Source organism: Coffea arabica, chromosome 7e (genome assembly GCF_036785885.1).
Source record: "Coffea arabica cultivar ET-39 chromosome 7e, Coffea Arabica ET-39 HiFi, whole genome shotgun sequence".
In the NCBI taxonomy this organism is placed as follows: domain Eukaryota; kingdom Viridiplantae; phylum Streptophyta; class Magnoliopsida; order Gentianales; family Rubiaceae; genus Coffea; species Coffea arabica.
The window spans coordinates 28477376-28504658 of record NC_092323.1 but is presented as its reverse complement, the minus strand read 5'-3'; the positions used below and the strand labels follow the sequence as shown (position 1 = coordinate 28504658).

Here is a 27283-nt window from a genome sequence, read left to right as displayed (position 1 = left end):
ACAATACCCTTTAAACAAAGCCAATTCAAGAGTTCCATAAGAACCCTAGAAAAGCCCCAATTCAAAACCCTAAATCTGAAATTTTCCGTACAAAGCGAAAATTTTCCGCAAATAACTACAATTAACACACCAAAGTACCATTTTAGACTATACCAAACCATCATCCATGGCCAACCAACATTAATCCTATAAAATCAGAAAAATCATGAATAAAAATAAAAATTCATCAATCTCTACCATAAGTCATGAAATCTTCCATAAAATCACTTCTTTAACTAGCACAAGTCACTAATTAAACATTATCAAGAGCAAAAGAAGCATTCCTTAGCCACTCACCTTGCAACTTCAAGAAAAGAAGTAACTTGGCACCTCCTCTTTCCAAACTACTTCACCAACTAACTCAATACTACTTAGCTAAGGATTTTTATGGAGAAATTTGAAGTTTTAACGGTTAGATTTGAAGATTGAGCAAGCTTGGGATGAAGAAAGTTGAAGGCTTTCTCTCTTTTCTTTCCTCAAGAGTTTCGGCCAAGATGCTAAGAATGAAGATGATTTTTGGGTCTATTTGGTTATTTAGTAAAGTTAGTGTAAGATGGTCAAAGTCCAAGGGTGAATAGGAAAGTGACACTTGTCACCTTTTTGGTTTAAACTTATTCTCTTGTCTCTCCAACACTAATCCATCTAGGTGACCTCTAATTACCTCTTAACACCTTGTAAATTAATCCCTGTATACAAAACTTAACCTAATTGGCCGAATTTTACCGCACTGACCGCACTAGCGGGTCCCACGTCCGGTTTACACTCCTAAAATCTCAAAAACTAATTTAGACTTGAAAAATTATTTGAAAACTATATTCACTCATAAAAATTATCTAGAAAATTTTCCTAATAAAGAAAATATAGAAACGGCGTGCAATTAATTAAAATAAAGCCTAGAAAATATGAAAATTTCGGCTTCTCACACAGTTAATATCCTCACAAATAAAAGTTAACAAGATATCGAAATAGACTTGAACCAACCACTGATCAATTAACACCCCAAATTAGTGTCAAAAGTTTCTAGCATTACAAAATACAAAAGTAACAAGTCAGCTTGAACTATCACTGATCAGTCCATCAAGATATCAAAAAATGAACAACCACCGCAAGGCAAGCACACAAGATTCCAGTATGCATCAAGATTCAAAAGGACAAGTGCAACCACAGCTTGTTTAACAAAAGAAAGGTGCTAATCTGCTTGGCATCCCAGTATGCATCAGAGGCCAACCCAAGATTCAAAAATTGCAGTCCTATCAAGAATGCAGTTGTATCAATTCAAGGGACAAAAGTAAGAATAAAGCAATTAAGAACTACAAGATTCCATTAGGACCATACTACTAAACCTGGCTGTTTGAGAGACATCTTCATACTTTCGGCAACTCAACTTCTTTAATTATCTTAACTTGCTGCATATTAGAAGAAAAGGAAAGAAAACAAAACATTTAAAGTTAGAAATAATTTAGAAAATAATAAATTGAGTAACTTATGCACAAATAGTGGTTTCAAATACTAAAATACTGAATATTACCTTCATTTTATTTTTGACTCCATGGAGATTTCTACACCAATCTCCGGCACACAGCAACACTTGAACAGTATCCGAGTAAAGTGAAGCTCGATAGAGTCCATTACTCGAGTCCCGGCACTAAACGTGGCCTCAGATGCCACTGTACTTACTGGAATGGCCAAGATATCACAAGTCATTTGAGACAACACTGGATAGGAAATTCGATTTATTTGCCACCATTCCAAGCAATCAAATGCTTTCAGGTCTACTCCAGTCTTTTGGCGAGACTTATCTAAATAATCAACCAATTCCAACTTAAGGGGTTCATTAGTCTCAACTTCATCACAATAGATATCGAAATCATCCCAAGAAGAAGAAGCTGGTGCATTTTTTCGCCGCCCTTCTAAAGAACAATCTTCCATTGCTCTTCCTTCTATACTTGCCATTAAAGCAACATATTCCTCATAAAGATCAAATAGGACTTTTCGAACATTTGAAATATGCTCTTGAGCTTGGAAATGAGGATACATTTGAGGGTATACGAACTCTACAACTCGCATTTTCTGTCTCGGATCTAAAATGGCTGCAATTGCCATTAGCAAATTATAGTCGCCCCAATATTTATCAAACTTGGATTTCATCTTTGTTACCATGGCTCGGATGAAGTCATCTTCATTATTGACTTTAGCATCTAAAACTTTCTTAATTTTTGCCACCTCTTGAAGGAACAAGTTGCTTGTAGGATAATCAGTCCCAGACATAATATGTGTGGCTGTCCAAAATTTCTCCAAGATAGAGCAAACTTTTTCTACTTTATCCTAATCATCAGGAGATGGGCAAAAATCATAATGTGGCTCTCTATCTTGAAAGCGGGGAAAAACATCTTTGAATTTGATGGCACAATTCAGCATCTCGAAAGTGGCATTCCATCTAGTCCGACAATCATAAAGCAATTTTTTCCCTGGTATTCGGAGCTGTTGGGCAATCTCAGCAAATAGCAAAGCTCTTCCCTTGGAGCGATTGACAAATTCCACACTTTCCCTAATATTGTTGGTGATATCCACTATCTTGGAAAGGCCATCTTGAACCACAAGATTCAAGATGTGTGCACAACATCGAACATGAAAAAGTTTGCCTCCACATAGCAGCTTTTTTGATCTAGAGAAGTCATCCTTCAAAAGTCGGATAGCAACATCGTTATTGGAGGCATTATCGACTGATATAGTATGTATCTTGTGATCAATTTCCCATTCCTTCGCACACTTAAAAATTGCAGCAGCAATCTCCACCCCACGTCGAGGTGGTGGTATATGAACAAAATTGAGAACTCTCTTCTTAAGCTTCCAATTTGAGTCAATCCAATGTCCGGTGATGACCATATACTTTATTTTCTAATTTTTAGATTTCCAAAGGTCGGTTGTGATGCTCACTTTTTGCACATGCTTCAACTTGTTCTTCAACTTCTTCTTTTCAACTTCATAGACTGTCACACAATCATTTTTTGCTATTCCCCGAGAGATCTTTTGCCACTCTGGCATTCCCCGTCTCATCATGATGTTAAAACCTTCTTCCTCCAAGACAGTGAATGGATGCTCATGCATTAACACCCAATGTGCAGCAGCCTCCCTCATTGCCTCCATATCAAACTTGCCAGTATGTAATGCCGGTAAAGTCGAAAATATCTCATTAGCTGGCTAAAAATTCAGTTTTGTTTGTTGTGCTTCCATTCTAAGATGCATTTTTCAAGCTGCACACGAAATCCGGTGCCTTAACATGCTTGAAGTTTTCTTAGATTTGCCCCTTGAAAGTTTTTTCCTACAATGGACGCACGTGGCATAGAATGTGCCATTTTCTTCAATTTCTTCAAAATCATCCCAAACTTGTGATGTTTTACTTCTTTTTGGAATGTGGAATTCATCATCACCTTTATTTTGCTCTTCTTTTTTTACATTTTTCTCCATAGCATTCACTTGTGTTCCTTCATTCTCAACTGGAGTTTTTTCAGTTCCTTGATCAGTCACATGTATTTCTGGATTTGGAGTTGTGTTGTTGCTAATAAAAACAGGACTATCGAGCAATAGTGGAGAGGATGAACCTACATTTGATAGCTGAGGGATAGAAGAAACCTCAGGTGGACTACATCCACCTTCAATTTGCCAAAAAAAAAAAACCATTAGCTATAATTAATGTAGACACCAAATTTTTGTCAATTTTTAATGTTTTCTTGATTATTTTCTATTTAATGAGTTATTTATTTTCTTGCATTTTAATGTGCATTTTTCTTATATTTGCAGGTTTGTTTTAGGAAAAAAGCAAAAATAAAAAATAAAAAAAAAATTAGTTTTTGTTAAAAATGTAAAAAAATAAAAATATATAATAAAAAAAATAAAAAATGGTGGCATCATGATGACCACCAAACATCATCATGCGGGTGGCCATCATGATGCCTCCAATCCTTTTTGACCAAAGGATACGAAGCAACAGAATAGGGAATTCTAAGAAAATTTGCGAAAGAAATCCCTGGCTCTCAACGAACAAAAGGGGAAAGAAAGAAAAACTCTCTGCTGGACTCACTCTCAGACTCCCTCTCGGGGACTTGGGCTTGTTAATTCTAAGAACCAAATTCATTTCGTTTATAGATTGGCAAGATACTTTTAAACAAAAACCATCAAACCTGTATTGATGTCAAGAATGTTCTTAGTCCAAGCATAAATGTTTTGTTAATTCTGCATCTTCAATATTTGAAACAAAGATAATAACAAAAATGCGAACCATACTGAGTTAGGTGAAGTGCGGTCCCTCTGCTAGTAGTGTGCAATCCACTATCACTAGTAAAGTAGAGCACACTATATAGGATAATCAGATGAAAAACAAAGATTATATCCACAGGGGAAATGAAATCAGTTTCAAGAAAGCTTCTTTCCTATCTCTTTTTTTTACTCCTAGCCCTCCTGTTTTTCGTCATTACAGTTTCCAGTGTCAATGATGCACACTCAACATGTAATGGTTCAATAGCTTTGCTTCCTAATAATTATCATAAAGGTTGCTACATGAATAGCGGAGAAGGTCAAAAAAATCTTCTCTGCTTTGCCAGAAGTACAAAATCCAGTACTCATGGAGAAATAACAGAGACAAAGTGCAAAACATCAAAAGCTACATAAGTATACTGGCAAGATCAAAATGAATCAGCAGGTTACCTAGCCCCAGAGGTACAGCAGCTAATCTTGAACCACCAGTAGAAGAGCCAGTGTCACTTTACATTTTTTCTCCAAAAATTTACAATAGCTTTTACTCCCCTTTGATTTCACCTTAAATTTAAGCCGCAAATTGCTAATTTAATAGCCTCTACTCACTGTCAACAAAACCCACAATTTTTACCACAAACCCAAAATTAGGTTTTCATATTCTGAAGTAGAATGGGAACTTAGACTCCAAAATTCACACCCAAATACCACGGTCAGTCTTTTATTACCTCAAATGAGATGCATTGACTGCCGGCTGCCAAGTGCTTTACAATCGAGTGACATTCCGCTGCTAGTCATGCTACAAGCGCAGAGGAGATAATCAGCGGCTCAGCAGGATCATGTTGTGAAGTTGAAACCAAAAGGAGAAGCAAATTAGTAGATGAGACTTGAGAGCCAGTGGCTTTTGTAGAGAAGCAAAGCGCTGCGCGACGCTGGTTTTTGCTCACCTGCGAGTTGCGATGAAGTACTAAAGGTAAAGGTTTGAACTTTGAAAGTGAGATTGTGAGAGTGCATTCTTGTTCAGAGTTCAGACAATAAGGTAAACGAGAGTGATTTTTTTTTGTTGTTTTTAATTTTTACATTTTAGTTTTATCACATTACCATTTTGCCATCCATCACATTTTTTAACTAAACATTATTTCATTTAAATTTATTAAAACACAAACCCATAATAGTCATTCCATAATTAAAATATATAATATAAATATAATACTAAAACTCGATTATGCTCGTCGAGCACTCGAGTAGTTATTTTCGGAACTCGAACTCGACTCCTTAAATTAACGAGTAGCTCGAGCTCCAGCTCGAGCCAAGCTTTTTACCAAGCTCGCGAGCGGTTTGACTTGATAGAACCCCTAGTTTAAATACCCCATCGATCCCTGTATAAGAAAATTATGTCATGAGTTTTTGTCTCCCGTACCCATTATGTTGCATTCCTATTCTTTGGTCACTTATACCTATATATATAATTTAACTTTCTTTTCTTTTAATTTCATTCATGCATGCTCGTGACCCCTTCAAGGAATTATTTTAGCCTTCGCAATCAGTGCGATTGGTATCAATTAAACCCTTGAATGGATATTTTGTCCCTTTCGATATTTTATAAATTTAGGTTTGCTTCCATATAGGAAACATCCAAATGTGATAAATTTAAGGCTTAGATTAAGAAAATTTATGACTAAACCTCGCAACTAGCTTAGACTAGATTGAAAGGGTGCCTTAGGTTTGAATTAATTGAACATTTGCCTTTCCTTTCTTCAACCGTGACTCCAGAATAGGGATGTACGCGAGCCGAGCTACTCGCGAGTAGCTCGGTCAACGGCTTGGCTCGAACTCGGTCAACCCGAGTTCGAGCCGAGTTTCGAGTAGCTCGATTGGCGTTCGAGTCGAGTTTCAAGTCTCAAATTTTTGGCTCGAGACTTGTCGAGTAGCTTGTCGAGCCGGGCTATTTAAATAATATATTTATAATTTAAATAATATATATGTATTATAATTATAAAATGACTATTATGGGTATAGGTTATACGGAATTTACAATATACTCTTCTTTATAATAAAATTTTATAACGGTAAAAAAGTAATAACATAATTATAAAAATACCTAAAAAGAAAAAATGTCTAAAAAATGCCTCAGTTTTTTGGTCGAGTCGAGTCAAAAAACTTGATTAGACTCGGCTTGATAAGGCTTGACTAAGAGTCGAGCCTTATCGAGTCGAGTTTCGAGCTTAGAGCGAGTACATCGAGTCAAGTTTCGAGTATCAATTTTTTTGACTCGATCGAGCTCGAGCCAAGGGATATATGAGTCGAGTCGAGCTCGAGTATAGCACTACTCGAGCTTGACTCGGCTCGATTACATCCCTACTCCAGAACTCATTTTATCTTATTTTTCAAAGATTTGGAGTTGTCGAAAAGGATTTTATTTTATTTATTTTATTTTATTTCATTTTTATCAAAAATATTTTTTGGGTGACTTGGTACACCCAAATTCAATACCAAGTGGCGACTCCTCTTTTTCTTGAAAATTCTTTTAGACTAAATTTTGGACCCAAATTGTCGCATTCTTTAAAGTCCCATTTTAGGTCATTTTTCACTCATTTTTAAATAAAATCACATCTTTTGTAAACACCCTTTATTTCCATCGTGAAAAAATAGAGCGTGACAACTGGACGACTCTACTGGGGATGCTTGAGAGTCCAAGCACTTGGTTTAGTTATTTTTTTCTCTTTCTAACCCTTTTCACTTATCATATTTGGATGTTTTAGGTTGCATTTTTCTTTTTTAGGATGTTTTGCATTTCGCACTTATAATTGTTTTTCGTTTTTTGTGTATGTGATGAATGGTTTATCTATTTACTTTTGTTTATTTACTTATTCGTATCGCATTTTGCATTTGGGAATGGGGAGCGACATTACCCTAGAGCCTTCATGCATATTTAATGGTATTACTTCCTCCTCTCAAAGGAGTACTTCATACGTGCATATGTTATTACTTTTTAACCATTTATCTTATTTTCTTTTAGTGGTTGTCACACCACTCCTCCCTGTTAGGATTAGGATCGATCCACTTGAACATGTGGCCATGGCACGACGTGCACGTAGCAATGTCTGGGGAATCACTCGATCCACTGACTAAGAGCTTTGGAATTGATGACCCTTCGCCCTTTTGTCTGAAGGCTTGGGAACCTGAAATTTTATGGAGTCTAGATGCATTAAGGAGGCCAACCTCATGCATCCATATTAAAAATTGCCTAGGATAGAGTCGATCTTATCCAACTAAGAACATTAGACACGAGGGGAGAGATTCTACCCCTCATTCTTTATTTTATATTTTTGTATCATTTTTTGCTACAATGTGTTATGTGTTATTTGTTGAACTGACCTCTCTTTGTTTTCTCTTTTCCTGCATACACAAACCTTAGAAATAAGAGTCCTAGCATGATACTCGTTTAGGACAAGATCGCCTTTTATAACAAGCACGTTTAAATTTTAGCTAATTGCATTAATAATACGCATATGTATTACATTTCATTTTTAGGATTACCCTGGCATATAAAAGGGTTCTTTTAGGTCATGTTTAATTCATATTATCACATATTTACTTGGTTTAATAAATTGGCATCATGCATCAACCTTAAAGGGAATGCCGCATAGGAAATCTTACGTTAGGAATAAGCCACCTTGTGTCTCGGATATGTAATCCAATGAGACTTGCACATTAATATTTTTTGTACCATTCAAACGGGTAGTGCACAAGGTAAGGTAGGATTTGGTCCTTTCCATGTTGATAGCATTGAAGATGAAGGAACAATTTTTGTACATTAGAATATGAGTCTCTAATAATCATTTTTTTGCCATTTTGTCAAGACTGGTAAAAATCCCTTGCATAACGGACATTAAATTGAAGAAATTTACAAATAAATCCTCATTGTTAAGATAATAAATATATCGAGGCCAAATCTTGATGTTAGAAGGCTTATAGACTAATGCATTGTAACAAATTTTGTGAGTTTTAAAATTACAAATGGGGGAGCAATCCAGTCGATTTTCGAATAAACTGTCAATTCCATCCAATTCATCATTCACTTTTAGGATAATCCAATCAATTTTTGAACTAACCATCAATTTCATTCGATCCATTTAACCTATTTATTCTCTTTTAAAGTTTCGATTTATGGTTCACCGAAGAAACTAATCGAGACATTTCAATCCTTTTAAAAATAAGTTTTTCACACTAAATTGATTTTTAATATCACTTTATGTGTCAATTAAATCAATCAATCCATTCGGACTTTATCCTCATTTTGTTAGGACAAATTGTCTCTTATCACTCCAATTAGTCAAAATTTTCAAAATTGTCTTTTATTTGAATTTCAATAAGTCGATCGGATCCACCAGGTATTGTATGGTGCTTACCCTAGAGAATTGCATTTTTCATGCTAGGCCAACCCTTGGCATAAAAGGGCTCCCCCATAGGACATGCATACCGATTTTACAATTTTGCTTACTAACTCTGAGTATTTTTCTTTTATTTTTCCCCCTCCCCTGCATTTATAAAAGTTGTTTCAATAAGGTAAAAAAATATTTTTCCTATATCTGATAATAATTTTGGTCTGATAAATTTTGAAAGTTACAAGTGTTACTTGATTCTTGGGCAGATCCTACAATGTAAAAAAAAATAAAATAAAAAATCCATTTGATAATCTCTTGAAGCATTTCAAAAATCTCTTGATTCATTGTTTCCAATACATTTTGTTTCAAAAGATAGAAAGAGAAAGTGTGTATATATTTGAAAGTGTATTCTTTAGAGATTTTTATTTTCTCATATGTATTATATTCGAGTAAAAAAAAATTTCAAACATTTGAATAATAAAGTTTTTACTTAGACAATTATTGTTTTGTATATATTCATTCTTTATTTACTCATTGGGAGATTTCATGATGAATTCTAAGAAATGAGACTAAATTGAGATTTTTTGACTTCTTGTTTGAAAATTCATGAGTGTGTGTCCAATTCTCAAAAATCTTTGTATACACTAAATTTGTGGTCTAAACTATTCAATGAGAGTAGTCGAAAACAAAATGGGTCACTCAAATTTGATAGTTTGTCATAAAAGATCAATCCCGACACTTTTCTCTCTCATTCTTTACAATTTATATATTTGTCCACTTCTATCGAACCTACAAAGTCAGTCGCATTGGTTGATTAACTTCAAAGTAAGACAATTTTTACCGTGAAAATGTCCAGTGTGTCTAACCAGATTCAATCCACATCTGAGTGAAAGCAAAAATGTACATTACTTTTTATTTGTTTTGAAAATTTGGAATGATGCTTTAGGCTTTCGTTTCTCTATCCATACAGATTTTATCATTTGTTTTCCCATTTTAGACTTTAAAAAATAGAATTTCGTTCAAGTAAAAGCCTCAATGATCATGACCCTACATGGAAAAATTTCAAATGTCAAAAGGAAATGGATTCTCAACGGGCTATTCTTTACTTTGGTTGTCATGAGAAATAAGAATGATGTTTTGGCCATCGTTTCTACCATCTAAACACTTTTTATGCTTTGCATCCTCATTTGAGCCTAAATTAGTGGTTCGTTTCAAAAGCACTTATGATTGCACCCTATACTGGGGAAGGAGATTTGAGAATTTAAAAAAAATGGCAAAGATGCTCAAAATTTTTGAAAGGGGCATCAAATAAAGAAAAAGGAGAATAAAGAAAAAAAAGAAGAAAAGAGAAAAATTACAGGTTGGGAGAATCTGATTCTACCATTGATATTTTGATCTTCAATATTAGAAAGAAAGAGGGGCCAACTATACTCCAAAATTAGGGAGTTTTCCATTCTATCATTGACAGTTGGGATTTCAGTATTGGTAAGAAAAAAAAAGAAAAAAAAAAGAAAAAAGAAAAAAAAATGAAATGATGAATGATGAAATGAAAAGAAAAATGCAAAGACATCCAATGCTGAATTCCCTCTAGTGATTGATAAAAAAAAGGAGTCAAAATGGGGTCCCGGGTTTTGAGTCCAAAACTGGGGTAATTTTTTGGAAGGAATGTGATCTTAAGTGCATTGTCCTTGGAAATTCTATTTCTTTTAGCTATCGTTGTCAAATCACATTACAAACTAATAAAATCCATTGCTGACTTATCTTTCATGACAATTTGAAATAAGGATTGTGTCTCTAAGGAATCTACCAATCACTCATGATCATAAGGCCATAACCTATTTTCATATGTTTAGCTATCGTTTCTACCCATACATTACAAACCTATAGAGCTTATATGTTGACTGAATTTTCTCAAGAAATAAGAGTGATAAACTATTTGCTTTCACTAAGATGTGATATTGAATAGGTTAGACAAAATTTGGGCACAAAAACAAGACAGATCTTGACATACCATCTCCCTGAACCACCTCAAAATCATGAATAATACCCATTTGATTGGTCCTAAAAGATGAGCTAACAAGAAGGGGATCTTTTTCCCTCAACACCGATCCCAAAATGAGGAAGAGATCTTTTGAATTTGGTTTTGTTTTAAGAGATTTATCATGAAATCTTCTATATGAGTTTGGATACGACATTTAAATTCTTCATTTGAAAATTATAGTTTCTATTTACATTGCATGTGATTATTTTGCAACTAAAATAAGCCCAAATTGGGGCAAATTTTTTATAATATATTTGTGAGATTTCACCAAATAAGTTCAAATTGAGGTAAAATTTTATAATACATTTGTAGGGTATGCCCAAGGTCAAGTATATATTTTTCAAATCTTGATAAGTCAGCACTTTGCATGAACCTTAATTGTTACATCATTGCTCAAAAAAAAAAAGTAAAAAGAAAAGAATTTTGAAAAATTCAAGTGCTTTGAAAAATCTCCCTTGTGCAGGCGTTTATGGTTGAGATCGAGGAAAAGCACAACTCAAAATTTCGCAAATTTGGAGGGCAATCACGAATAAAAAAGGGGGCAATAATGCTACATTGCAAAGTGGAGAGTCGGCTATTTATTCAGAAGGAGTACATACTTCAGCAGCCAACTTGAAAAAAAAAAAGAGAAAAGAAAAAAAAAAGAGTGAAAAAAAGGGAAATTTTCCTTCAATTTTGCAAATTTTGACTATTGAACTTTGGGAGCATTTCACTTGGAAATTACATTTCTAAGTTGGGGCAACACCTTATCCTCTTATGTTTCGAATGAAAGTGGTAATACCTACCAAAATTGAGATTCCATCCTTGTGTATTTTGACGAAGACTCAGGTGGAAGAAATCAAATGGATCAAAGAGCACAATGAATTGCTGTCTCCAATGGATGAAAAAGAGGTTGAATGTTATGGACAATGCTATCAACAAAAGATGGTTCGTTGCTTATGGTAAGAAAGACAAATCTTGCTTATTTGAAGTAAAGGATAAGGTTTTAAAACGAATTTTTCCGATGCAAAAGGAGGTTAAAGGAAAGTTTGCTCCAACTTGGCAAGAACCATTTATTGTTCAAAGAGTGCTATCCAGAGGAACGCCCATTCTCATGGAACTAGATGGACAGGCTTTTCATCTGCTAATCAATTCAGATATGTGTAAGAAATTCTTTATCTGATTATGTGATTTTTCTTTTTCAGATACCATATAGGGTGGATTAAAGGCGGACCTTCTTCTTTTCTCTTTGAACATCTTACCCCTAGTTTTCCCCTTTGAACCTCCAAAATAATTTAATCCTTCATTTGATAGTCCCCCTAAAGATCGCCAAACCCCACACTGGGACAAATTTTATCTCCTATTTGTGAAAAAAAAGAAAAAAAAAGAGTCAAAAGCCAAACTGGAGCAATTGTTTTAGTTTTAATGCCCTCATACTGGGGCAAATATTGATAGAACGCGGTCTTAGAGTTTTTGAAACCTCTTTGAAGATTTGCTTTCAAGCCTTAACATTTCTTCTACACCCCACCTGACCCCATCATAAAAATCATAAAGTCCCAACCTCCGCTTTAGTAGTATTTCTAATAAAAATCAATTAATCAAATGACAAATGATGTCAATACACCTTCACCAATTTTGCAAAGGAAGGATTGTCGTACTGATGCCATCATTTCTTAAAACACATGTCTGAGTTGATAAGGGCTATCGGCAAGATTTGTTCATTAGGTGAAAACCCGAAATGACGCCTTTTAAAAAAAAAAAGAAAAAAGGAAAAAAAAAGGTGACCTTAGTGAAAATCTGAAAAGTTAAGGTCATCAAGATGAGGTTTTGGAGCACAAGAGAATCATGAACGAAAAGACAGGATGCCGAAACTTGAAATTAAATTGAGAAGATTTGAGACAAGTCCCAGCACAACTCTTGGGGAGCAGTTTTGACATCGAAAGATCATGCTTGCATTGTTCTCAAAGCCAAAGGGATCACATGGTGGTGGCATTATTTTGATTATTTCACATAGCAAAACTGGAAAAAATTATTTTGTAATAAAGTCATGGAATGTCGCCCAATAATTAAACATTCAGGGTTCAAATAGAAGAGGAAATGCGAATCAAGACTTTAAGGAGGAGCAACAATGCCATAATGCAAATCAAATGATTGGTTGTACAAAAGTTGATTCAAACTTGGGGCAATTTTTGAAAAGATTTTTCAGGTAAGTATTCAAGAATTTTTTCATGCAATAACGTGTTTTTTTCATCACCGTTAGCATCTGGTCCAACCTACTAATGTGTCTTTTATATCCGTTAGTTTCGGGTCCAACCCACTAACGTATTTTTTCTTTCACCGTTAGCATCGAGTTTATCTCACTAACGTGTGTTTTTCTTTCACCATTAGTATCGAGTTTATCTCACTAACGTGCCTTTTTTTTCACCGTTAGCATCGAGTTTATTTCACTAACGTATTTTTCTTTTATCGTTAGTATCGAGTATATCTCACTAACGTGTTTTTTCTTTCATCGTTAGTATCGAATTTATCTCACTAACGTGTTTTTCATTTCACCGTTAGCATCGAGTTTATCTCACTAACGTGTTTTTTTATCACCATTAGCATCAAGTTTATCTCACTAACGTATTTTTTCTTTCACCGTTAGTATCGAGTATATCTCACTAACGTGTTTTTTCTATCACCGTTAGCATCGAGTTTATCTCACTAACGTGTTTTTTCTTTCACCGTTAGCATCGAGTTTATCTCATTAACGTATTTTTTCTTTTACTGTTAGCATTGAATTTATATCACTAACGTATTTTTTAGCAGGTTTGAATTTTATCCCACTAACCAATCTTATGGAAGGCTTGGCTTTTATCCCACTGACCAATTTTCTGGCAGGTTCAAGTTGTATCCCACCAACTACGGCAGGTTCTAATTTTATCCCACTGACCGTTTTATTTTGTTGGGGTCGGGTTTTATCCCACTAATCTATTATTTCTTGACAATCAAATTTAATTTCCTATTGGTGAGTCTCAGCGTCCACCGCGCACCCTTCTAGCCCCCTTTTTGACAGATCAAAAGATCAAATTTAATTTTTTGTTGGTGAATCTCAACGTCCACCGTGCACCCTTCTACCTCCTTTCTTGACAGATAAAAAAAATCAAAATTTAATTTTCTGTTGGTGAGTCTCAGCGTCCACCGCGCATCCTTCTACTCCATCTTGACAATCAAATTTAATTTCCTATTAGAGCATAACTGCGCCCCTTCGCGCATCTTTTCTAATTATGAAAATCTACTTTTATTGACTATTTTTATTAATAATTATGCTTTCTCAGTTATTTTGTGTTTCATATTTAGAAGTTCTGAGAGTTCAGATTTCTTCGACTTTGCAAGGATCACAGATGGTCAATGCACTCGTTTCATTGTGGTTCACTGGTATTCGAACTACATTTGACCTGATTCTCATGGTGGAATACGTAGACAACTCTACATGAGTTCGGTCACGTTTTCTGCAACATTATTGCATCATTTTTGTCCAATTATTTTGGCCAAATGTTGGCTTGTTATTTTAGCTTAGTTGCAGTTAGAAAAAACACGTAAACAATTTGGTGTCTACGTTTTTGTCTTAAATTTCTTCGAAGCCCTAGACAAAGAAGGGCAAGTTGTAGACATCAAATTTTTGTCAATTTTTAATGTTTTCTTGGACTTTTTATATTTAATGAGGTATTTATTTTCTTGCATTTTAATGTGTAATTTTCTCATTTTTGCAGGTTTATTTTAGAAAAAGAAAAAATAAAACAGAAAAAACAAAACAAAAAAAATTGATTTTTGTAAAAATAAAAAATTAAATAAATTAAATAAATTTAAAAAAAGAAAAAGGAAACATCATGATGACTTGGTCATCATGATGCCACCAAAATCATGATGCCACTTTTGATCGAAGGCATCCAACGAGAGAAAAAGAGGAGGCAACGGACGGAAAAAGAAAAAAAATTGCTTCGGGATCCCTCTATCAATCCTTCTCTCGGCTTAGGCGGCGGAAAAACAAAACAAGAAAAAATTTGCTCCAGAGATCCTCAGGCTCAACGAACAGAAGAGGAAGGTCAAAAAGGAAAACTCTCTCCCTCTCTCGGACTTGGGCAGAAGAAAGAAAACGGAGAAGGAAAAAAAAAAACTCCTCTCCCCCTCGGTTTCTCCTCTCAATTTCAGACACCTACCAGGAAAACAACAAAATAAAGAGCAAGCCATTGGACAGTTGGAGGTTTGGAGTTTCATCAAAGCATTTTAACCAACTCCACTTTCAATGAGGTATCTCTCAATTTTTTGAAGCAAATTAAATTCATGTTGATTGCTTAGTTTCTCTTGCTTTTTTTGGATTTTATTGTCGATGTTGTGTTGCCAAATGTTGGGGTTAAGTTATGAACTAGATTAAGGGGAAAGAAAATAAATTTTTGTATATGCGTACTAATTGTTTGAAAAATGCCAAAAAATGAAGAGTTGAATTAAATTGAATTATTTTTGCTAATTCAAGGTCATGGTTGGGTTGTAGAAGTCACAAGTAGTGTTTTGGTATAAAATTTACAATTTTTGGGAGAGATTTGAGTGATTTTAGGAAAATAAATTCGTGGTTGTAATTTGGCAATTTCGTCACTTTTAATTTATTTTTTTGGTAAAAAAAAATAACTCCGGAAATGGAATCTACGCGAAAAATCGAATGGAGATATGTACTTCAGTAATTTTTGGCGATCGGAGAAATCGTCGGCGACAGGCGTCAGTGAGGAGGCTCACCTCGGCCATCCTCATGTCCGAGGTGAACCCACCTCGTCCCTCATCAGAGCTCATCCGTGTCTTTGGCATAACCCCTGAGCTCGGCCGGATCACTAGTCTACCTTGAAGGTGACCTCGGCACCTCCACCTCAGCTGCACGCTGATGATGTCAAGCCGCCTGACATCACCCGGGACCAGTGCTTTATCTGAAAAGCACTGGAGGCACTTAATGGCACCTGCTCAATACTCTCCGTCATCATGCCCAGAAGGCTACAGTGTCAGGGACAGGTTTCCTGACACGGGACAGAGCCGTAATGCCAGAGAGTGGGTCCCACTAGTATGGGCCTTCCGCCCTGTCCTCTACTCTCCTTCTATAAATACCTCACTCACACTACCAACAAGTAAGCATACTGTTCATTTGACAATACTACTGCTTTTCTCTCGTTCTCATACTAACTTAATCGTCGGAGTACTCCCAGGGGAGAAGCCCCGCCATTCACTTCGGCCACGAGAATACACCTCACTTCATCTCAGAGGAGCCTGATTCTGGTCGGTTCAACTACCCACCAAAAATCACCTCTTCAATTGGCGCCGTCTGTGGGAATGAGACTACTATTACTAAAATGAGATCCACGCGCTCTAGAAGTGGAAGAGTCCCCTCGACCGGGACTGGGCAGACGTCCGGAGCCCAGCAAGATCGTATTTCTGAAGAACAAGGGTCCCCAAGGACCCAGCCCCACAACGAAGACGCCATCGCCAAGATGGCCGAGTTCGTATCAGACAACCCCAACATTTTTGAGGAGCTAGGGAGATACCTCAAAAGACGGGGGAAAGAAAAAGCTGAATCTTCCAAGAGGAGACCGACGAAGTCTCCTGAAGTGCCCTCAGGCGAGGACTCCGATGAGGGGCGTCTCTCTCGGAGTACCTCTAGGCGCGCCTCCTCCAAGGCGACCTCTAAAATTGCCTCCATCTCCAAGGCGTTTTCCCGGGGACTGCTAGGGAAAAAAGCTGAGGACCCGCCTCGGCGCCCCGGAGGCTTAGCTTCTGACTACATACGGGCCCCGCCCTTCACAGATGACATCAACGGGGAGATGGTGCCCCCACACTTTAAGCTTCCAAACTTGCACACCTATGACGGCCGAGGTGACCCCGAGGATCACCTCCGCGCCTTCATCTCCGCATTCCGACTCTACTGCGTCCCCGACGCCGTGATCTGCCGGGCTTTCCCCATCTTCCTACACGGGACTGCCCGGAAGTGGTTCTGGAGTTTGGAACCAAGGAGCATTTCCTCCTTGGATGAGCTAATAGACCGGTTCATCCACCGCTTTGTGTCGTCTCGACCAATCACAAAGACTTCTGCTTACCTCTTGAACCTGCAACAGGGTCAGGGCGAGTCACTTCGCTCGTATGCTCAAAGGTTCAACGAGGAGAATGTGCAGATACCTGATCAGAATGAGCAGGTAACTATCGCTGCCTTCACCAACGGGTTAGTGGCAGGGATCTTCAATACCGAAGTCCATCGGCAGTATCCCCATACACTTCGGTAGCTCTGGGAAAGAGTGGACCAGGGAATCCGAAGTGAAGATGTAAATCGCATGAAGCGAGAAGCCCAAGCATCTCGTACGGGGCAGGATCCCCGGAGGAGGAAAGACACCGGCCGAGGTGAACCAGGCCCAAGTGCCACTTCAACCCAACTCCGAGACCGCCGGAGTGTCTTCGACCGGATCGTGAAAGGCAGATCGTCCACCTCGGACGCCGAACTGACACCCCTCAATTCCAGCCGATCCCATGTTTTGGCTGTGATGAGACAGAATCACCTCGGCCGAACTCCCCCTGAAATCCCTGGAAGAAGGGATAAGAGGAATTCCAACCTCTACTGTGCCTACCACCGAGATGTGGGGCACGAGACCGAAGATTGCAACGACTTGAAGCGAGAAATTGAAAACCTGATCCGCCAGGGATACTTGAAGCAGTTCGTCCGCAAGGATGGAACCTTCAATCGAAGTGCCTCCCACCGGGAGAGCCGAGGTCCTCGCCGAGAAGACATGCGGGACACTAAGCTTCAGTACCGAGGTCCCGAGAAGTGCGTCTTCGGCATCACCTCGGAAAAATTCTTGGGGTATCTGGTTTCCCACCGGGGAATCGAGGCCAACCCCGAGAAGGTCAAGGCCATTCAGGACATGTCCCCACCTCGGAACATCCGAGAAGTCCAACGGCTGAATGGATGCCTGGCCGCGCTGAATCGCTTCCGGTCCCAATCAGCGGAGAAAGCTCTGCCCTTCTTTAAGGTGCTCAAGAAGGCTGATCAGTTTGCCTGGACGGAAGAGTGCCAGGCTGCTTTCAACAAGCTGAAGCAATACCTTCATCACTTACCCACTCTCGATTCACCTCGGCCCGAGAAGAAGCTCTACCTCTACCTCTCCGCAGCCGACGAGGCTGTCAGCGCTGTTCTTATCCGGGATGAGGGCACCCAAGTGCCAGTCTACTACGTCAGCCGAGCTCTCCGCGGGCCGGAGACTCGATACACTCAGGTGGAAAAACTGGTGCTGCGGCTAGTCCACGCGGCTCGGCGATTGAAGCCCTACTTCCTTGCTCATCCCATCTCCGTCCGGACCGACCAGCCCATTCGGCAAATATTGGTGCGACCCGAGACTTCCGGTCGCCTTACCAAGTGGGCTGTCGAGTTGGGAGAATATGACCTGTCATATGAGTCTCGCACCGCCATAAAAGCTCAAATCCTAGCTGATTTCCTGGCCGAGCTGACATTCAAGGAAGGTCCAGAATCCACCTCCGCCAGTGCCGAGGTGTCCACCCCTTCCCCGTGGACGCTGTACGTAGACGGGTCCTCTAATGGGGATGGCAGCGGAGCTGGACTGCTCCTGGAAGGATCTCAGGGGGAAGTGTGCTCTTACGCCCTCCGCTTTGGCTTCCCAGCCACCAATAATGAAGTCGAGTACGAGGCCTTAATTGCTGGACTCCAGCTGGCCCGCAGGCTCGGCGCCCAGCAAATCCACGTCCACAGTGACTCCCAACTTCTTGTACGCCAAATTCTTGGTGAATACGAGGCCAGGGATGAGACCATGCAACGGTACCTCTCCAAAGTTCACCATCTCACCGCGTACTTCGAGTCTTTCGAAATCCAAAGAATACCCCGGTCCCAGAATAAGCGAGCCGACGCCTTATCCCGGCTGGCTTCCACATCATTCTCTGACCTCAACAAAACAGTCTTAGTGGAAGTCCTGAGTGAACCAGGATACTTGGAAGAGGTGGCCTGCCCCGTGCACTCTGAAGAAACTTGGATGACCCCGTTCATCCTTTTCTTGGGTCAGGGAGCCCTCCCCGAAGACCGAGCCGAGGCGAGAAAAATACAAAGCAAGGCAGCTCGGTACGCTCTCCGCGATGGAGAGCTGTACAAACGCTCCTACCTCGGCCCATGGCTGAGGTGTGTCACTCCCGAGACAGGACGCCACGTCCTCCACGAGATCCACGAAGGCTTGTGTGGAGCTCACGTCGGCCACAGAATGCTTGCCAAGAAGGCTTTGCTTCTTGGATATTTCTGGCCCTCAGTTCGGCAAGACGCCCAGGACCTCGTTCTCGGCTGCCCTTCCTGCCAAGTCCACGCACCCGAGCATCACCAGCCCGCTAACTTCATGGTCCCCATCACTTCACCTTGGCCGTTTGATCAATGGGGGACAGACATCATAGGTCCTTTCCCCAGATCCGTCGGGGGTTATACCTTCCTGGTAACCGCTGTGGATTATTTCACCAAGTGGGTTGAGGCCGAGCCTCTGAGGACCATCACCGGCCTGGCAATTCAAAAATTCTTTTGGAAATGCATCGTCTGCCGCTTCGGCATACCTCAGGTCATCATCTCGGATAACGGAAGGCAATTTGCCGAGAACCCCTTTAAAACTTGGTGCACAAACCTTGGCATCAAACAACACTTCACTTCGGTCGGCCACCCCCAGGCCAACGGTCAAGTAGAAAACTTCAACCGAACTCTCTTGCATGGCTTCAAGACCCGACTACACCAGGCTGGAACATCTTGGGTCGAAGAACTCCCCAGTGTCCTGTGGTCTTATCGGACCACGCCGAGGTCAGCCACGCAAGAGACCCCCTTCTCGTTGACCTACGGAGCCGAGGCTGTCATCCCTGCCGAGATCCTTACCCCCAGCCCTCGGCTGGCAGCCTATGCCGCCGAGGTGAACAACGATGAGAGACAGCTGGATCTCGACCTCGTCGATGAGCGAAGGGACCTCGCCTCCGCCCGGACAGCTTCCTACAAGAACACACTGGCACACTATTACAATGCCCGCGTCAGACACCGTAGATTCCAGCCTGGAGACTTGGTTCTTAGAAAAAACTCAGTCAGCCGAGCTGAACCACAAGGGAAATTATGCCCGAAATGGGAAGGCCCTTACTGAGTTGTGGAGTCTGACCTTAAGGGATATTGTAAACTGAGTTACCGAGATGGCTCATTAGTGCCGAGGTCTTGGCACGCTGAGAACCTCAAATTATACTATGCTTGAATTCTTAATCAAGTTATGACTTCGGCTGGGATCTCGGCTGGTAGGATTGATCTCGGCAACACTCGCAAATTTTACAAGTCAAAGGCTGAGAGATAAAGTGAGGGGCCATGCGGTGAAAAGGACCCCCTATTTATAGGGATTCGGCGAGAATCCGAAGAGGCGGCAAGAATGCGAAAAGACGGCCACGTTTGAATTCAAGACGTTCCTCTCTCCTCATTAATGCCCCGTCCTTTCGACTGACAACCTCTGCATGAAACGTCCCACTACTTCACGACGCGACGGTTACCAGTGACCACGTCCCGTCAACTGACTCGCCCACGTGTCTCGTCCCCGCATCTTCCGGAGCAGTTTCCGGACCCCGACTCTTACGACTTCGGCACAAGGATGCCTCAGCACCTCCCTAGCCCGGAGCTCCCGAGACTTGGGGGGCTTATTGAGGAGGCTCACCTCGGCCATCCTCATGTCCGAGGTGAACCCACCTCATCTCTCATCAGAGCTCATCCGTGTCTTTGGCATAACCCCTGAGCTCGGCCGGATCACTAGTCTACCTTGAAGGTGACCTCGGCACCTCCACCTCAGCTGCACGCTGATGATGTCAAGCCGCCTGACATCACCCGGGACCAGTGCTTTATCTGAAAAGCACTGGAGGCACTTAATGGCACCTGCTCAATACTCTCCGTCATCATGCCCAGAAGGCTACAGTGTCAGGGACAGGTTTCCTGACACGGGACAGAGCCGTAATGCCAGAGAGTGGGTCCCACTAGTATGGGCCTTCCGCCCTGTCCTCTACTTTCCTTCTATAAATACCTCACACACACTACCAACAAGTAAGCATACTGTTCATTTGACAATACTACTGCTTTTCTCTCGTTCTCATACTAACTTAATCGTCGGAGTGCTCCCAGGAGAGAAGCCCCGCCATTCACTTCGACCACGAGGATACACCTCACTTCATCTCAGAGGAGCCTGATTCTGGTCGGTTCAACTACCCACCAAAAATCACCTCTTCAGTCAGCGCCGCCGTGGCTGACGGAGCTTCAGTTGGCCGGACAAGCAAACCCAGAAACTGTAGAGGAAAGCTTCGGGCAAGATGCTTGAATTTCTGAAAATTTCATTTTTTGATACCCCAATTTTTACCTAATTTCACTGTGGCTCAAAAACTTCTGGAAATAATCAATTCTGCCCCTTTAAATTTAAATTTTCTTTGGCATATTTTAATATGATTTTTTTTTACAGATTATTTATGAATTTTAGGATGAAATTTAAGATTTAATAATTTTGATAGATTTATTATTTTGATTTGGTTTGGTAAAATAGTTGGAGGTTTTGGTTGAGGTTTGATAGATGGGTTTTTGTATAAAAATCTAGGCTATTTTGTTTGGGTTTTAGGAATGGGTTTTAGTTTATTTTATTGGGATTTTTGGCTTGGGTTAGAAGGCTAGAGCCCATGCATTTGTGATTGGGCTGATTCGGTAAATAAACGTGGGTTGGCCTGCTAGTTTTCCTTTGGACTTTACTTGGGCTGAGTTGATTTTAGCCCGAGGGAGAAATAAAAATGGCCCAATGGCCCAATTTCTTAAGTGATCTGGTGAGAAATTTGCAGAACAGTCCCTGTACTTTTGAATAATTATATTGTGGCTCTAAATACTTTATATTTCTTTCAATTAGGTTTCTAATTTAATTGTAAATAGGTCCCTAAACTTTATTTTACTTTAATTTTAACCCTGGATCTTTGTGATAATAATAATTTGACCCCAAAACTTATGTTAATTTTTGCAATTAGGTCCCTGATAGATTTGATTTTCTTAAATAGAAGTTACTTTTCTTCTTTAATTATTGATTATACTTCATTAAAGTGTTCAATTTGATAGATTTCATGCTTATTTCCATTTTTTATGATTCATTTGTTAATTAAATTGGTATCTTGATGATTTTTGTTAATTTTGGAGTTAAATAGGTAAAACCAAACCCAATTAGCTACTACTTCAAGGGAGGTATGTTCTTGTTTTATTTTAAATTATCTTATATTCTCTTATGTGTTTTTTATGTGTGAATTTACATGTTTTGAGTGATTTTTTTTAGTTATTTGTTTTATTCGTTTTAAGTTTCATAAATTTAATTTAAATTTGATGATTATTTGAGAGGCAATCAAATGCCAAATTGTAATAGTTAGGGTATTATTTTACTCTTGTCCCCCTTAGATTGTCGTTAGGGCCCCAAATGTAATAGTTAGGTTTTTATTCGCTTTTATTTGTTTATGTGTTTGCATGCTCGTGTGCTTATGTGTTTACTCGTTTCCTTAGGATTTTTGCATCTAAATATTATGTTTACGTGTTACGTGCTACGTACTCTTATGTGTTATTTGTTTTAATTTATGCCTATTTCTCTTACTATGTATTATTAATGCGTGACGTCACCACACTAGTCCAACGCTAATTGTGACGTCTCCCTCCATTTATTTGCTAGTCCAACGCTAGTAAGGATTTTTTAGAAATGGGCTAGTCCAATGCTAGACCCCTAGATCGTTCGTACGTTAGATTCATTTTTGTGTGACATTGTGAGGACTCGTAAAATTCTTATTTTAAAACCCTATTTCTGGCTCATTTAATTATTTATTTGGATATTTGCCCCGAATAATATTTTCTATCCTTATTAGACCTAAATACATGGAATTATAGTTTCATTATATTTTTAAAGTGACATGTTTCAAAAATTAATTTTTGGAAACTCGTTTAATGAAAATAGTGAAAACGTGTTTGAAAATTTTAACCGATTGAGGGTATAATAAGTTTGAAAAAATTAGAGACTTGTATAATGGTCCTAAATTAGGTAATTTTATGTTTAAGTACTCAAGTGATAGTTATTAGTATTATCGTTATAAGAATTTCTTGGAAGTTTCGCGTTATCGAGCTTAAATTGGAAATACGCGTTTTCACACGCGCGATTTAATTAAGAGACTTTAGACCCTTATTTTGGGACAATAAAGAATGGATAATATTTATATGAATATAAGTGTATTAGAGGTTTAGTGCACTAGCGAAATAAACTCGAGAGGAATCGAGCACGAAACGCGCGTGTACGCGCACTATTGGAGAGTTGACTTTTGCTTCATTTTGCACCACACATTTAAGCTTCCTTGAAAAGCTTTATTAGCAGCAAAAACTCCTTCTTTCAGCTTCATTTCCAGCGTGCAACCCACAAGGAAGAACACCCAAGAGTTGTTCAATTTTCATCACTAAAATCTCACTCAAATCTCCTCTAATTCACTTCAAATTTCACACACACGTAGCTTAGCACTTGGAGATCACATTAAGCTACAAAGGAGAGCTGCAGTCCATGGTTTTCTTGGACAAGGAGAGGGCCGAAATTCTGCCTTTGATTCATCACACAAGTAGGTGATGATCAACCTCTCAATTCTTGGCTTATGGAAGTAATATACTCCCTCTGTCCCGAAAACTTTGTCGTGCTTTGGGAGCTGAACGTTTTATGCACAGTGTTAAGTTTCAGATTTGTTTTCCGATTTTGCCACTAGAATGTGTGGTCATTAGTGGTTAAGGAGACAAAAATGACATGTGGGGCCAAAACTACTTACAAGAAATGCAATCCGCCAACAGAGAGTGATTCTCACGCATCACTTTAAACCTTGTGTGTATCTCACGGATGTCTTGCAACTTGAGTTGAGAGCAAATGAAAATCGAAGGGCCCCACTAATAAAAGTAAAGAGTGAGGGAATTTTGAAGGGTAAAAATTGAAACAAGAGAATTTTTTTTTTCCATTTTGAGTATGTGACAAACATTTTGGGACAGACCAAAATGGAAAGCATGACAGTTTCAATGGGACGGAGGGAGTAGCATTTATAAACCCTTGCATGCTTATGGGTAGCTTGTTTATGATGGAAATTTGGTTGTGTGGGCTCTATGAACTCCCACTTTGGTTGATGGACTGATTTGGTGGTTGATGATGATAATTATATTGGTTTAGTGCTTAAATTAGTGGTATAATGTTGGGTTATTGTTAGAAACTCCAAGATGGTGCAATGGCCAAAAGTGACCATTTTACCCCTGCCTTGTCCGACCACTTTTGTGCAAAATTTTGAAGTTATAATGGCTTATTTATGTTGTTTACATGTTATATTGGTTGTGTAAAAAGTTTAATTGAAAAATAACTTGATTTGGTCACTCAAATGTTAGACTTTCGAAAGGTTAGAAAACTGGAATTTTAATCCCGTCACTGCCCAGGCAGTCTTCTTGTTTCGGCCATAACTCATTGCTCCGATGTCGGAATCGAGTTCCGTTTGTGGCACTGGAAACTAGACATTCCTATATTTCCGTTGGTATAAAATACATGTCCTGGTTCCACTTGAGCTAGCCAAACCATTCATTTGAAATCCACTGTCCTGTTTCGTTGCTTCCTGTAAGGCAGCTCATGAGCTGCAACTTAATGCTCACGAACGAGCTAGTTATGGACAGATTTTGAAAATGGTTTCTTCTGAGAAAATGTAACCTTATGAGTCTATTTTCCAATTCCACCAACCACGCTCAATTCCGAGTTGAATTGAGTGATTTATGATGAAAACTCGAATCTGGTCTGGTGAAGGAATACCATACATTTGGACAGATTTGAACTAGCAATGATTTGGGACTTCTTATCCGAAATTTCTTGGTGTAAATCACCTATCACATGTACCTTGGACATATTTTAGACATTACCTACTGGAATGAATCATGTTTGAGTCATTTCTTGGCCAAATGTTTGGAAAACGGCAAACCGGAAGCTCAAAGGCAGCTTAGCCTTAGAACTTCTTGTGATTTCAACGGTTTTGATAAACGACTTTCCGCTCATATTTTTCTATGAAATTTGGTAAGGGAGTGGCCCTTATATGGTAGTATATTCATACCAAATTTGGTGCCGTTCCGAGTCAATTTTGCTACCAAACTAAAGTCCCAAAGTTTGGAACTCAAATCTGGAAACTAGCTTAACAGTTTCGTTTTTTCCTCCAACTTTGAGCGATCATATCTCGGTGCTCAAAACTCCGATTCTTGATCCGCTTGTTCTGTCCTAAACTTTACTTGCAACTCTAATTGAGTTATATATTTTGGAGGCTGGTTTACAACGTATGAATTTTACCGAATTTCCAAATTTAACGAAAAACCAACCCCAGCTCTACCCTAAGTAACCTGAAACTGTAACTTTAAGCTCATTTTTGAATGCCTTCCACTTAGATTAATGGAAAAATATCTTCTAAGAACTTTTAGCATTTTCAAAGAGGTTTCCAACGGTACCAAGTTTTCTAATTTCGGACTTGCAAAGAGTGAGATACGATTTTTCAAAGATTCGTATCAAAACAGAAATTTCCGAATCTTAAGGAAATGGAGTTTTTCAAATTCTCCTTATTCCTTCGATATTACTTGAACGTTTTATACTTGATTTCAAAGACGAAAACTCGATTACTCTTGTGTTTTGAAACCTCGTCTTTGACCCTCGATTTACGAGTGATTGGGGTTCGTTTTTATGGAATTTTCTTAGATTGAGCACTAAGTACAATCTTCCCAATATTTGGGAATTTTTGAGTGATAAATCATTGTTAATTGCTCAGGCACATAAGGGGAATGTCAAGAGGATCCCACGGTGGATACTTGAACTTCGAGTGCTATCTCTTCTTGTCTACTTGGTGAGTGTCAAGTGCATGACTAGTTGCTAAATACTTGAAAAGTATCTAATTCAATACTTGAATTTAACTTGTCGAGACGAGTGTGTGCACTTTATCCCACTCGCTCTCTTTACTTGACGTGTTACTCTACTTACTTGACTTGTTACTCGATTTACTTGACTAGTACTCGACTTACTCATGATTGAATCTATACTTGTACATGACTTGACGTCGATTGGAGCGTTGTCTCATCGACCAATCCTACTCGTTGGGACGTCCTAGTTCCCTCTCTTCTAATTACGTGATACTTGTTACCTGAATACATATGATTAGTAATTGTATATGAAAATGTTTAACTTGTGAGCCCTGAGCGGAAGCATGTACCACACCGATTTGGGTGGGAGGTGCCTCTCATACCGTCTCAGTGCTAAAATCGATTCCCTGAGCGATAGCATGTACCACACCGATTTGGGTGGGAGGTACCTCTCATGTCGACTCTGAATCATAAACAAAGCCTAAGTCGATTGGAGCGATGTCTCATCGACCACTGAGCGATAGTATGTACCACACCAATTTGGGTGGGAGGTACCTCTCATTCGACTTAGAACTATAAGCAAAGCATAAGTCGATTGGAGCGATGTCTCATCGACTACTGAGCGATAGTATGTACCATACCGATTTGGGTGGGAGGTACCTCTCATGTCAACTCAGAACTATAAACGTACAATCGACCACTGAGCGATAGTATGTACCACACCGATTCGGGTGGTAGGTACCTCTCATTCGACTCAAACTCATAAATGGAATAAGTAAAGTTCTACGGACTATTAGATGGAACTCTGGTAAAACAAATGGAAGTGAGCTCCTAAGAGCTCCCGTATCCTTCTGGAATGTGTCTTGTGAATATTCGAGATTTACTTGAATGTTATTGCTTTATATCTCATGTCAGCTTTATTGTTACTTGAATTACTTACTTGCATGATTTTTTTTTCTTGGCCTCACGAGCATCCGCTCACCCCGTTAGACTTGCTTTCTTTAACAGGAACTGAAATGGAAGGAGTTATGAAGAGGACAACTTGATGGCCTCTGATTAGAAGTTTGAATGTATTCATTTAGATAATTTTTGGAAACTGTATATTTTGGGATGGTACAATATTTTGGTAACTTATGATGTAAGACTTGAACAATTATTAAGGAATTGACCTTCCTTTGTATCTTTGATTTTTAGTATCGATTGGTTATTCATAAGTTTGAATTGAAATCGTACCGAGTCCTGGCGAGAGTTGGGCAAGCGTCCCACAGATACCCTCGGGTTCGCCCTTGGGAGAAGTGAGGGCGTCACAGTTGGTATCTGAGCTTAGGCTTCAGATCTTTGTAGAGTGTTCTAGGCTTAAAAGTTTAGGATGCCGGACTGTGGGACTTGATTGTGTATTAAGTGCAATGTGACTTTACCTCAAGCACCATTTTGTTCACAAAATAATATAAGACTTTAATCTTCAGGTTAGATTGGGGGTGAATCAAGATTAGGAAATTTAAATGACCATCTGGTGAGTTTGAGGGTTAGGAACTTTGCTTCCTTTATCCTTTTGCTTGCCGAACATTCCGAAAAGTAAAGTTGAACCATTTGAACCACTTTGGGCTCCACCTTGAACTTGAA

The 27283-nt window shown here is 39.2% G+C and overlaps 2 protein-coding genes across 2 annotated transcripts; both read right to left on the bottom strand.

The window, feature by feature from the left end:
- Positions 1–1569: 1569 nt before the first annotated feature.
- Positions 1570–2307, bottom strand: LOC140011324 (zinc finger BED domain-containing protein RICESLEEPER 1-like). The gene has a single exon (XM_072060116.1). It carries the CDS (start codon positions 2305–2307, stop codon positions 1570–1572), a length of 738 nt encoding a protein of 245 aa, XP_071916217.1.
- A 57-nt stretch (positions 2308–2364) lies between these two features.
- On the bottom strand, positions 2365–3186 carry LOC140011323 (zinc finger BED domain-containing protein RICESLEEPER 2-like). Its single transcript, XM_072060115.1, has 2 exons — positions 2977–3186; positions 2365–2886 (listed from the first exon to the last, which is right to left on the bottom strand). Exons 1-2 carry the CDS (start codon positions 3184–3186, stop codon positions 2365–2367), a joined length of 732 nt encoding a protein of 243 aa, XP_071916216.1.
- Positions 3187–27283: the final 24097 nt, after the last annotated feature.

Excerpts from the sequence above, each read along its gene's own strand:
- LOC140011324 (XM_072060116.1), bottom strand. The coding sequence starts at position 2,307 with ATGTCTGGGACTGATTATCCTACAAGCAACTTGTTCCTTCAAGAGGTG.
- LOC140011323 (XM_072060115.1), bottom strand. The coding sequence starts at position 3,186 with ATGGAGGCAATGAGGGAGGCTGCTGCACATTGGGTGTTAATGCATGAG. Across the intron at positions 2,887-2,976 it reads AGTTGAAGCATGTGCAAAAA|CTTAAGAAGAGAGTTCTCAA; the intron begins GTGAGCATCACA and ends TCAAATTGGAAG.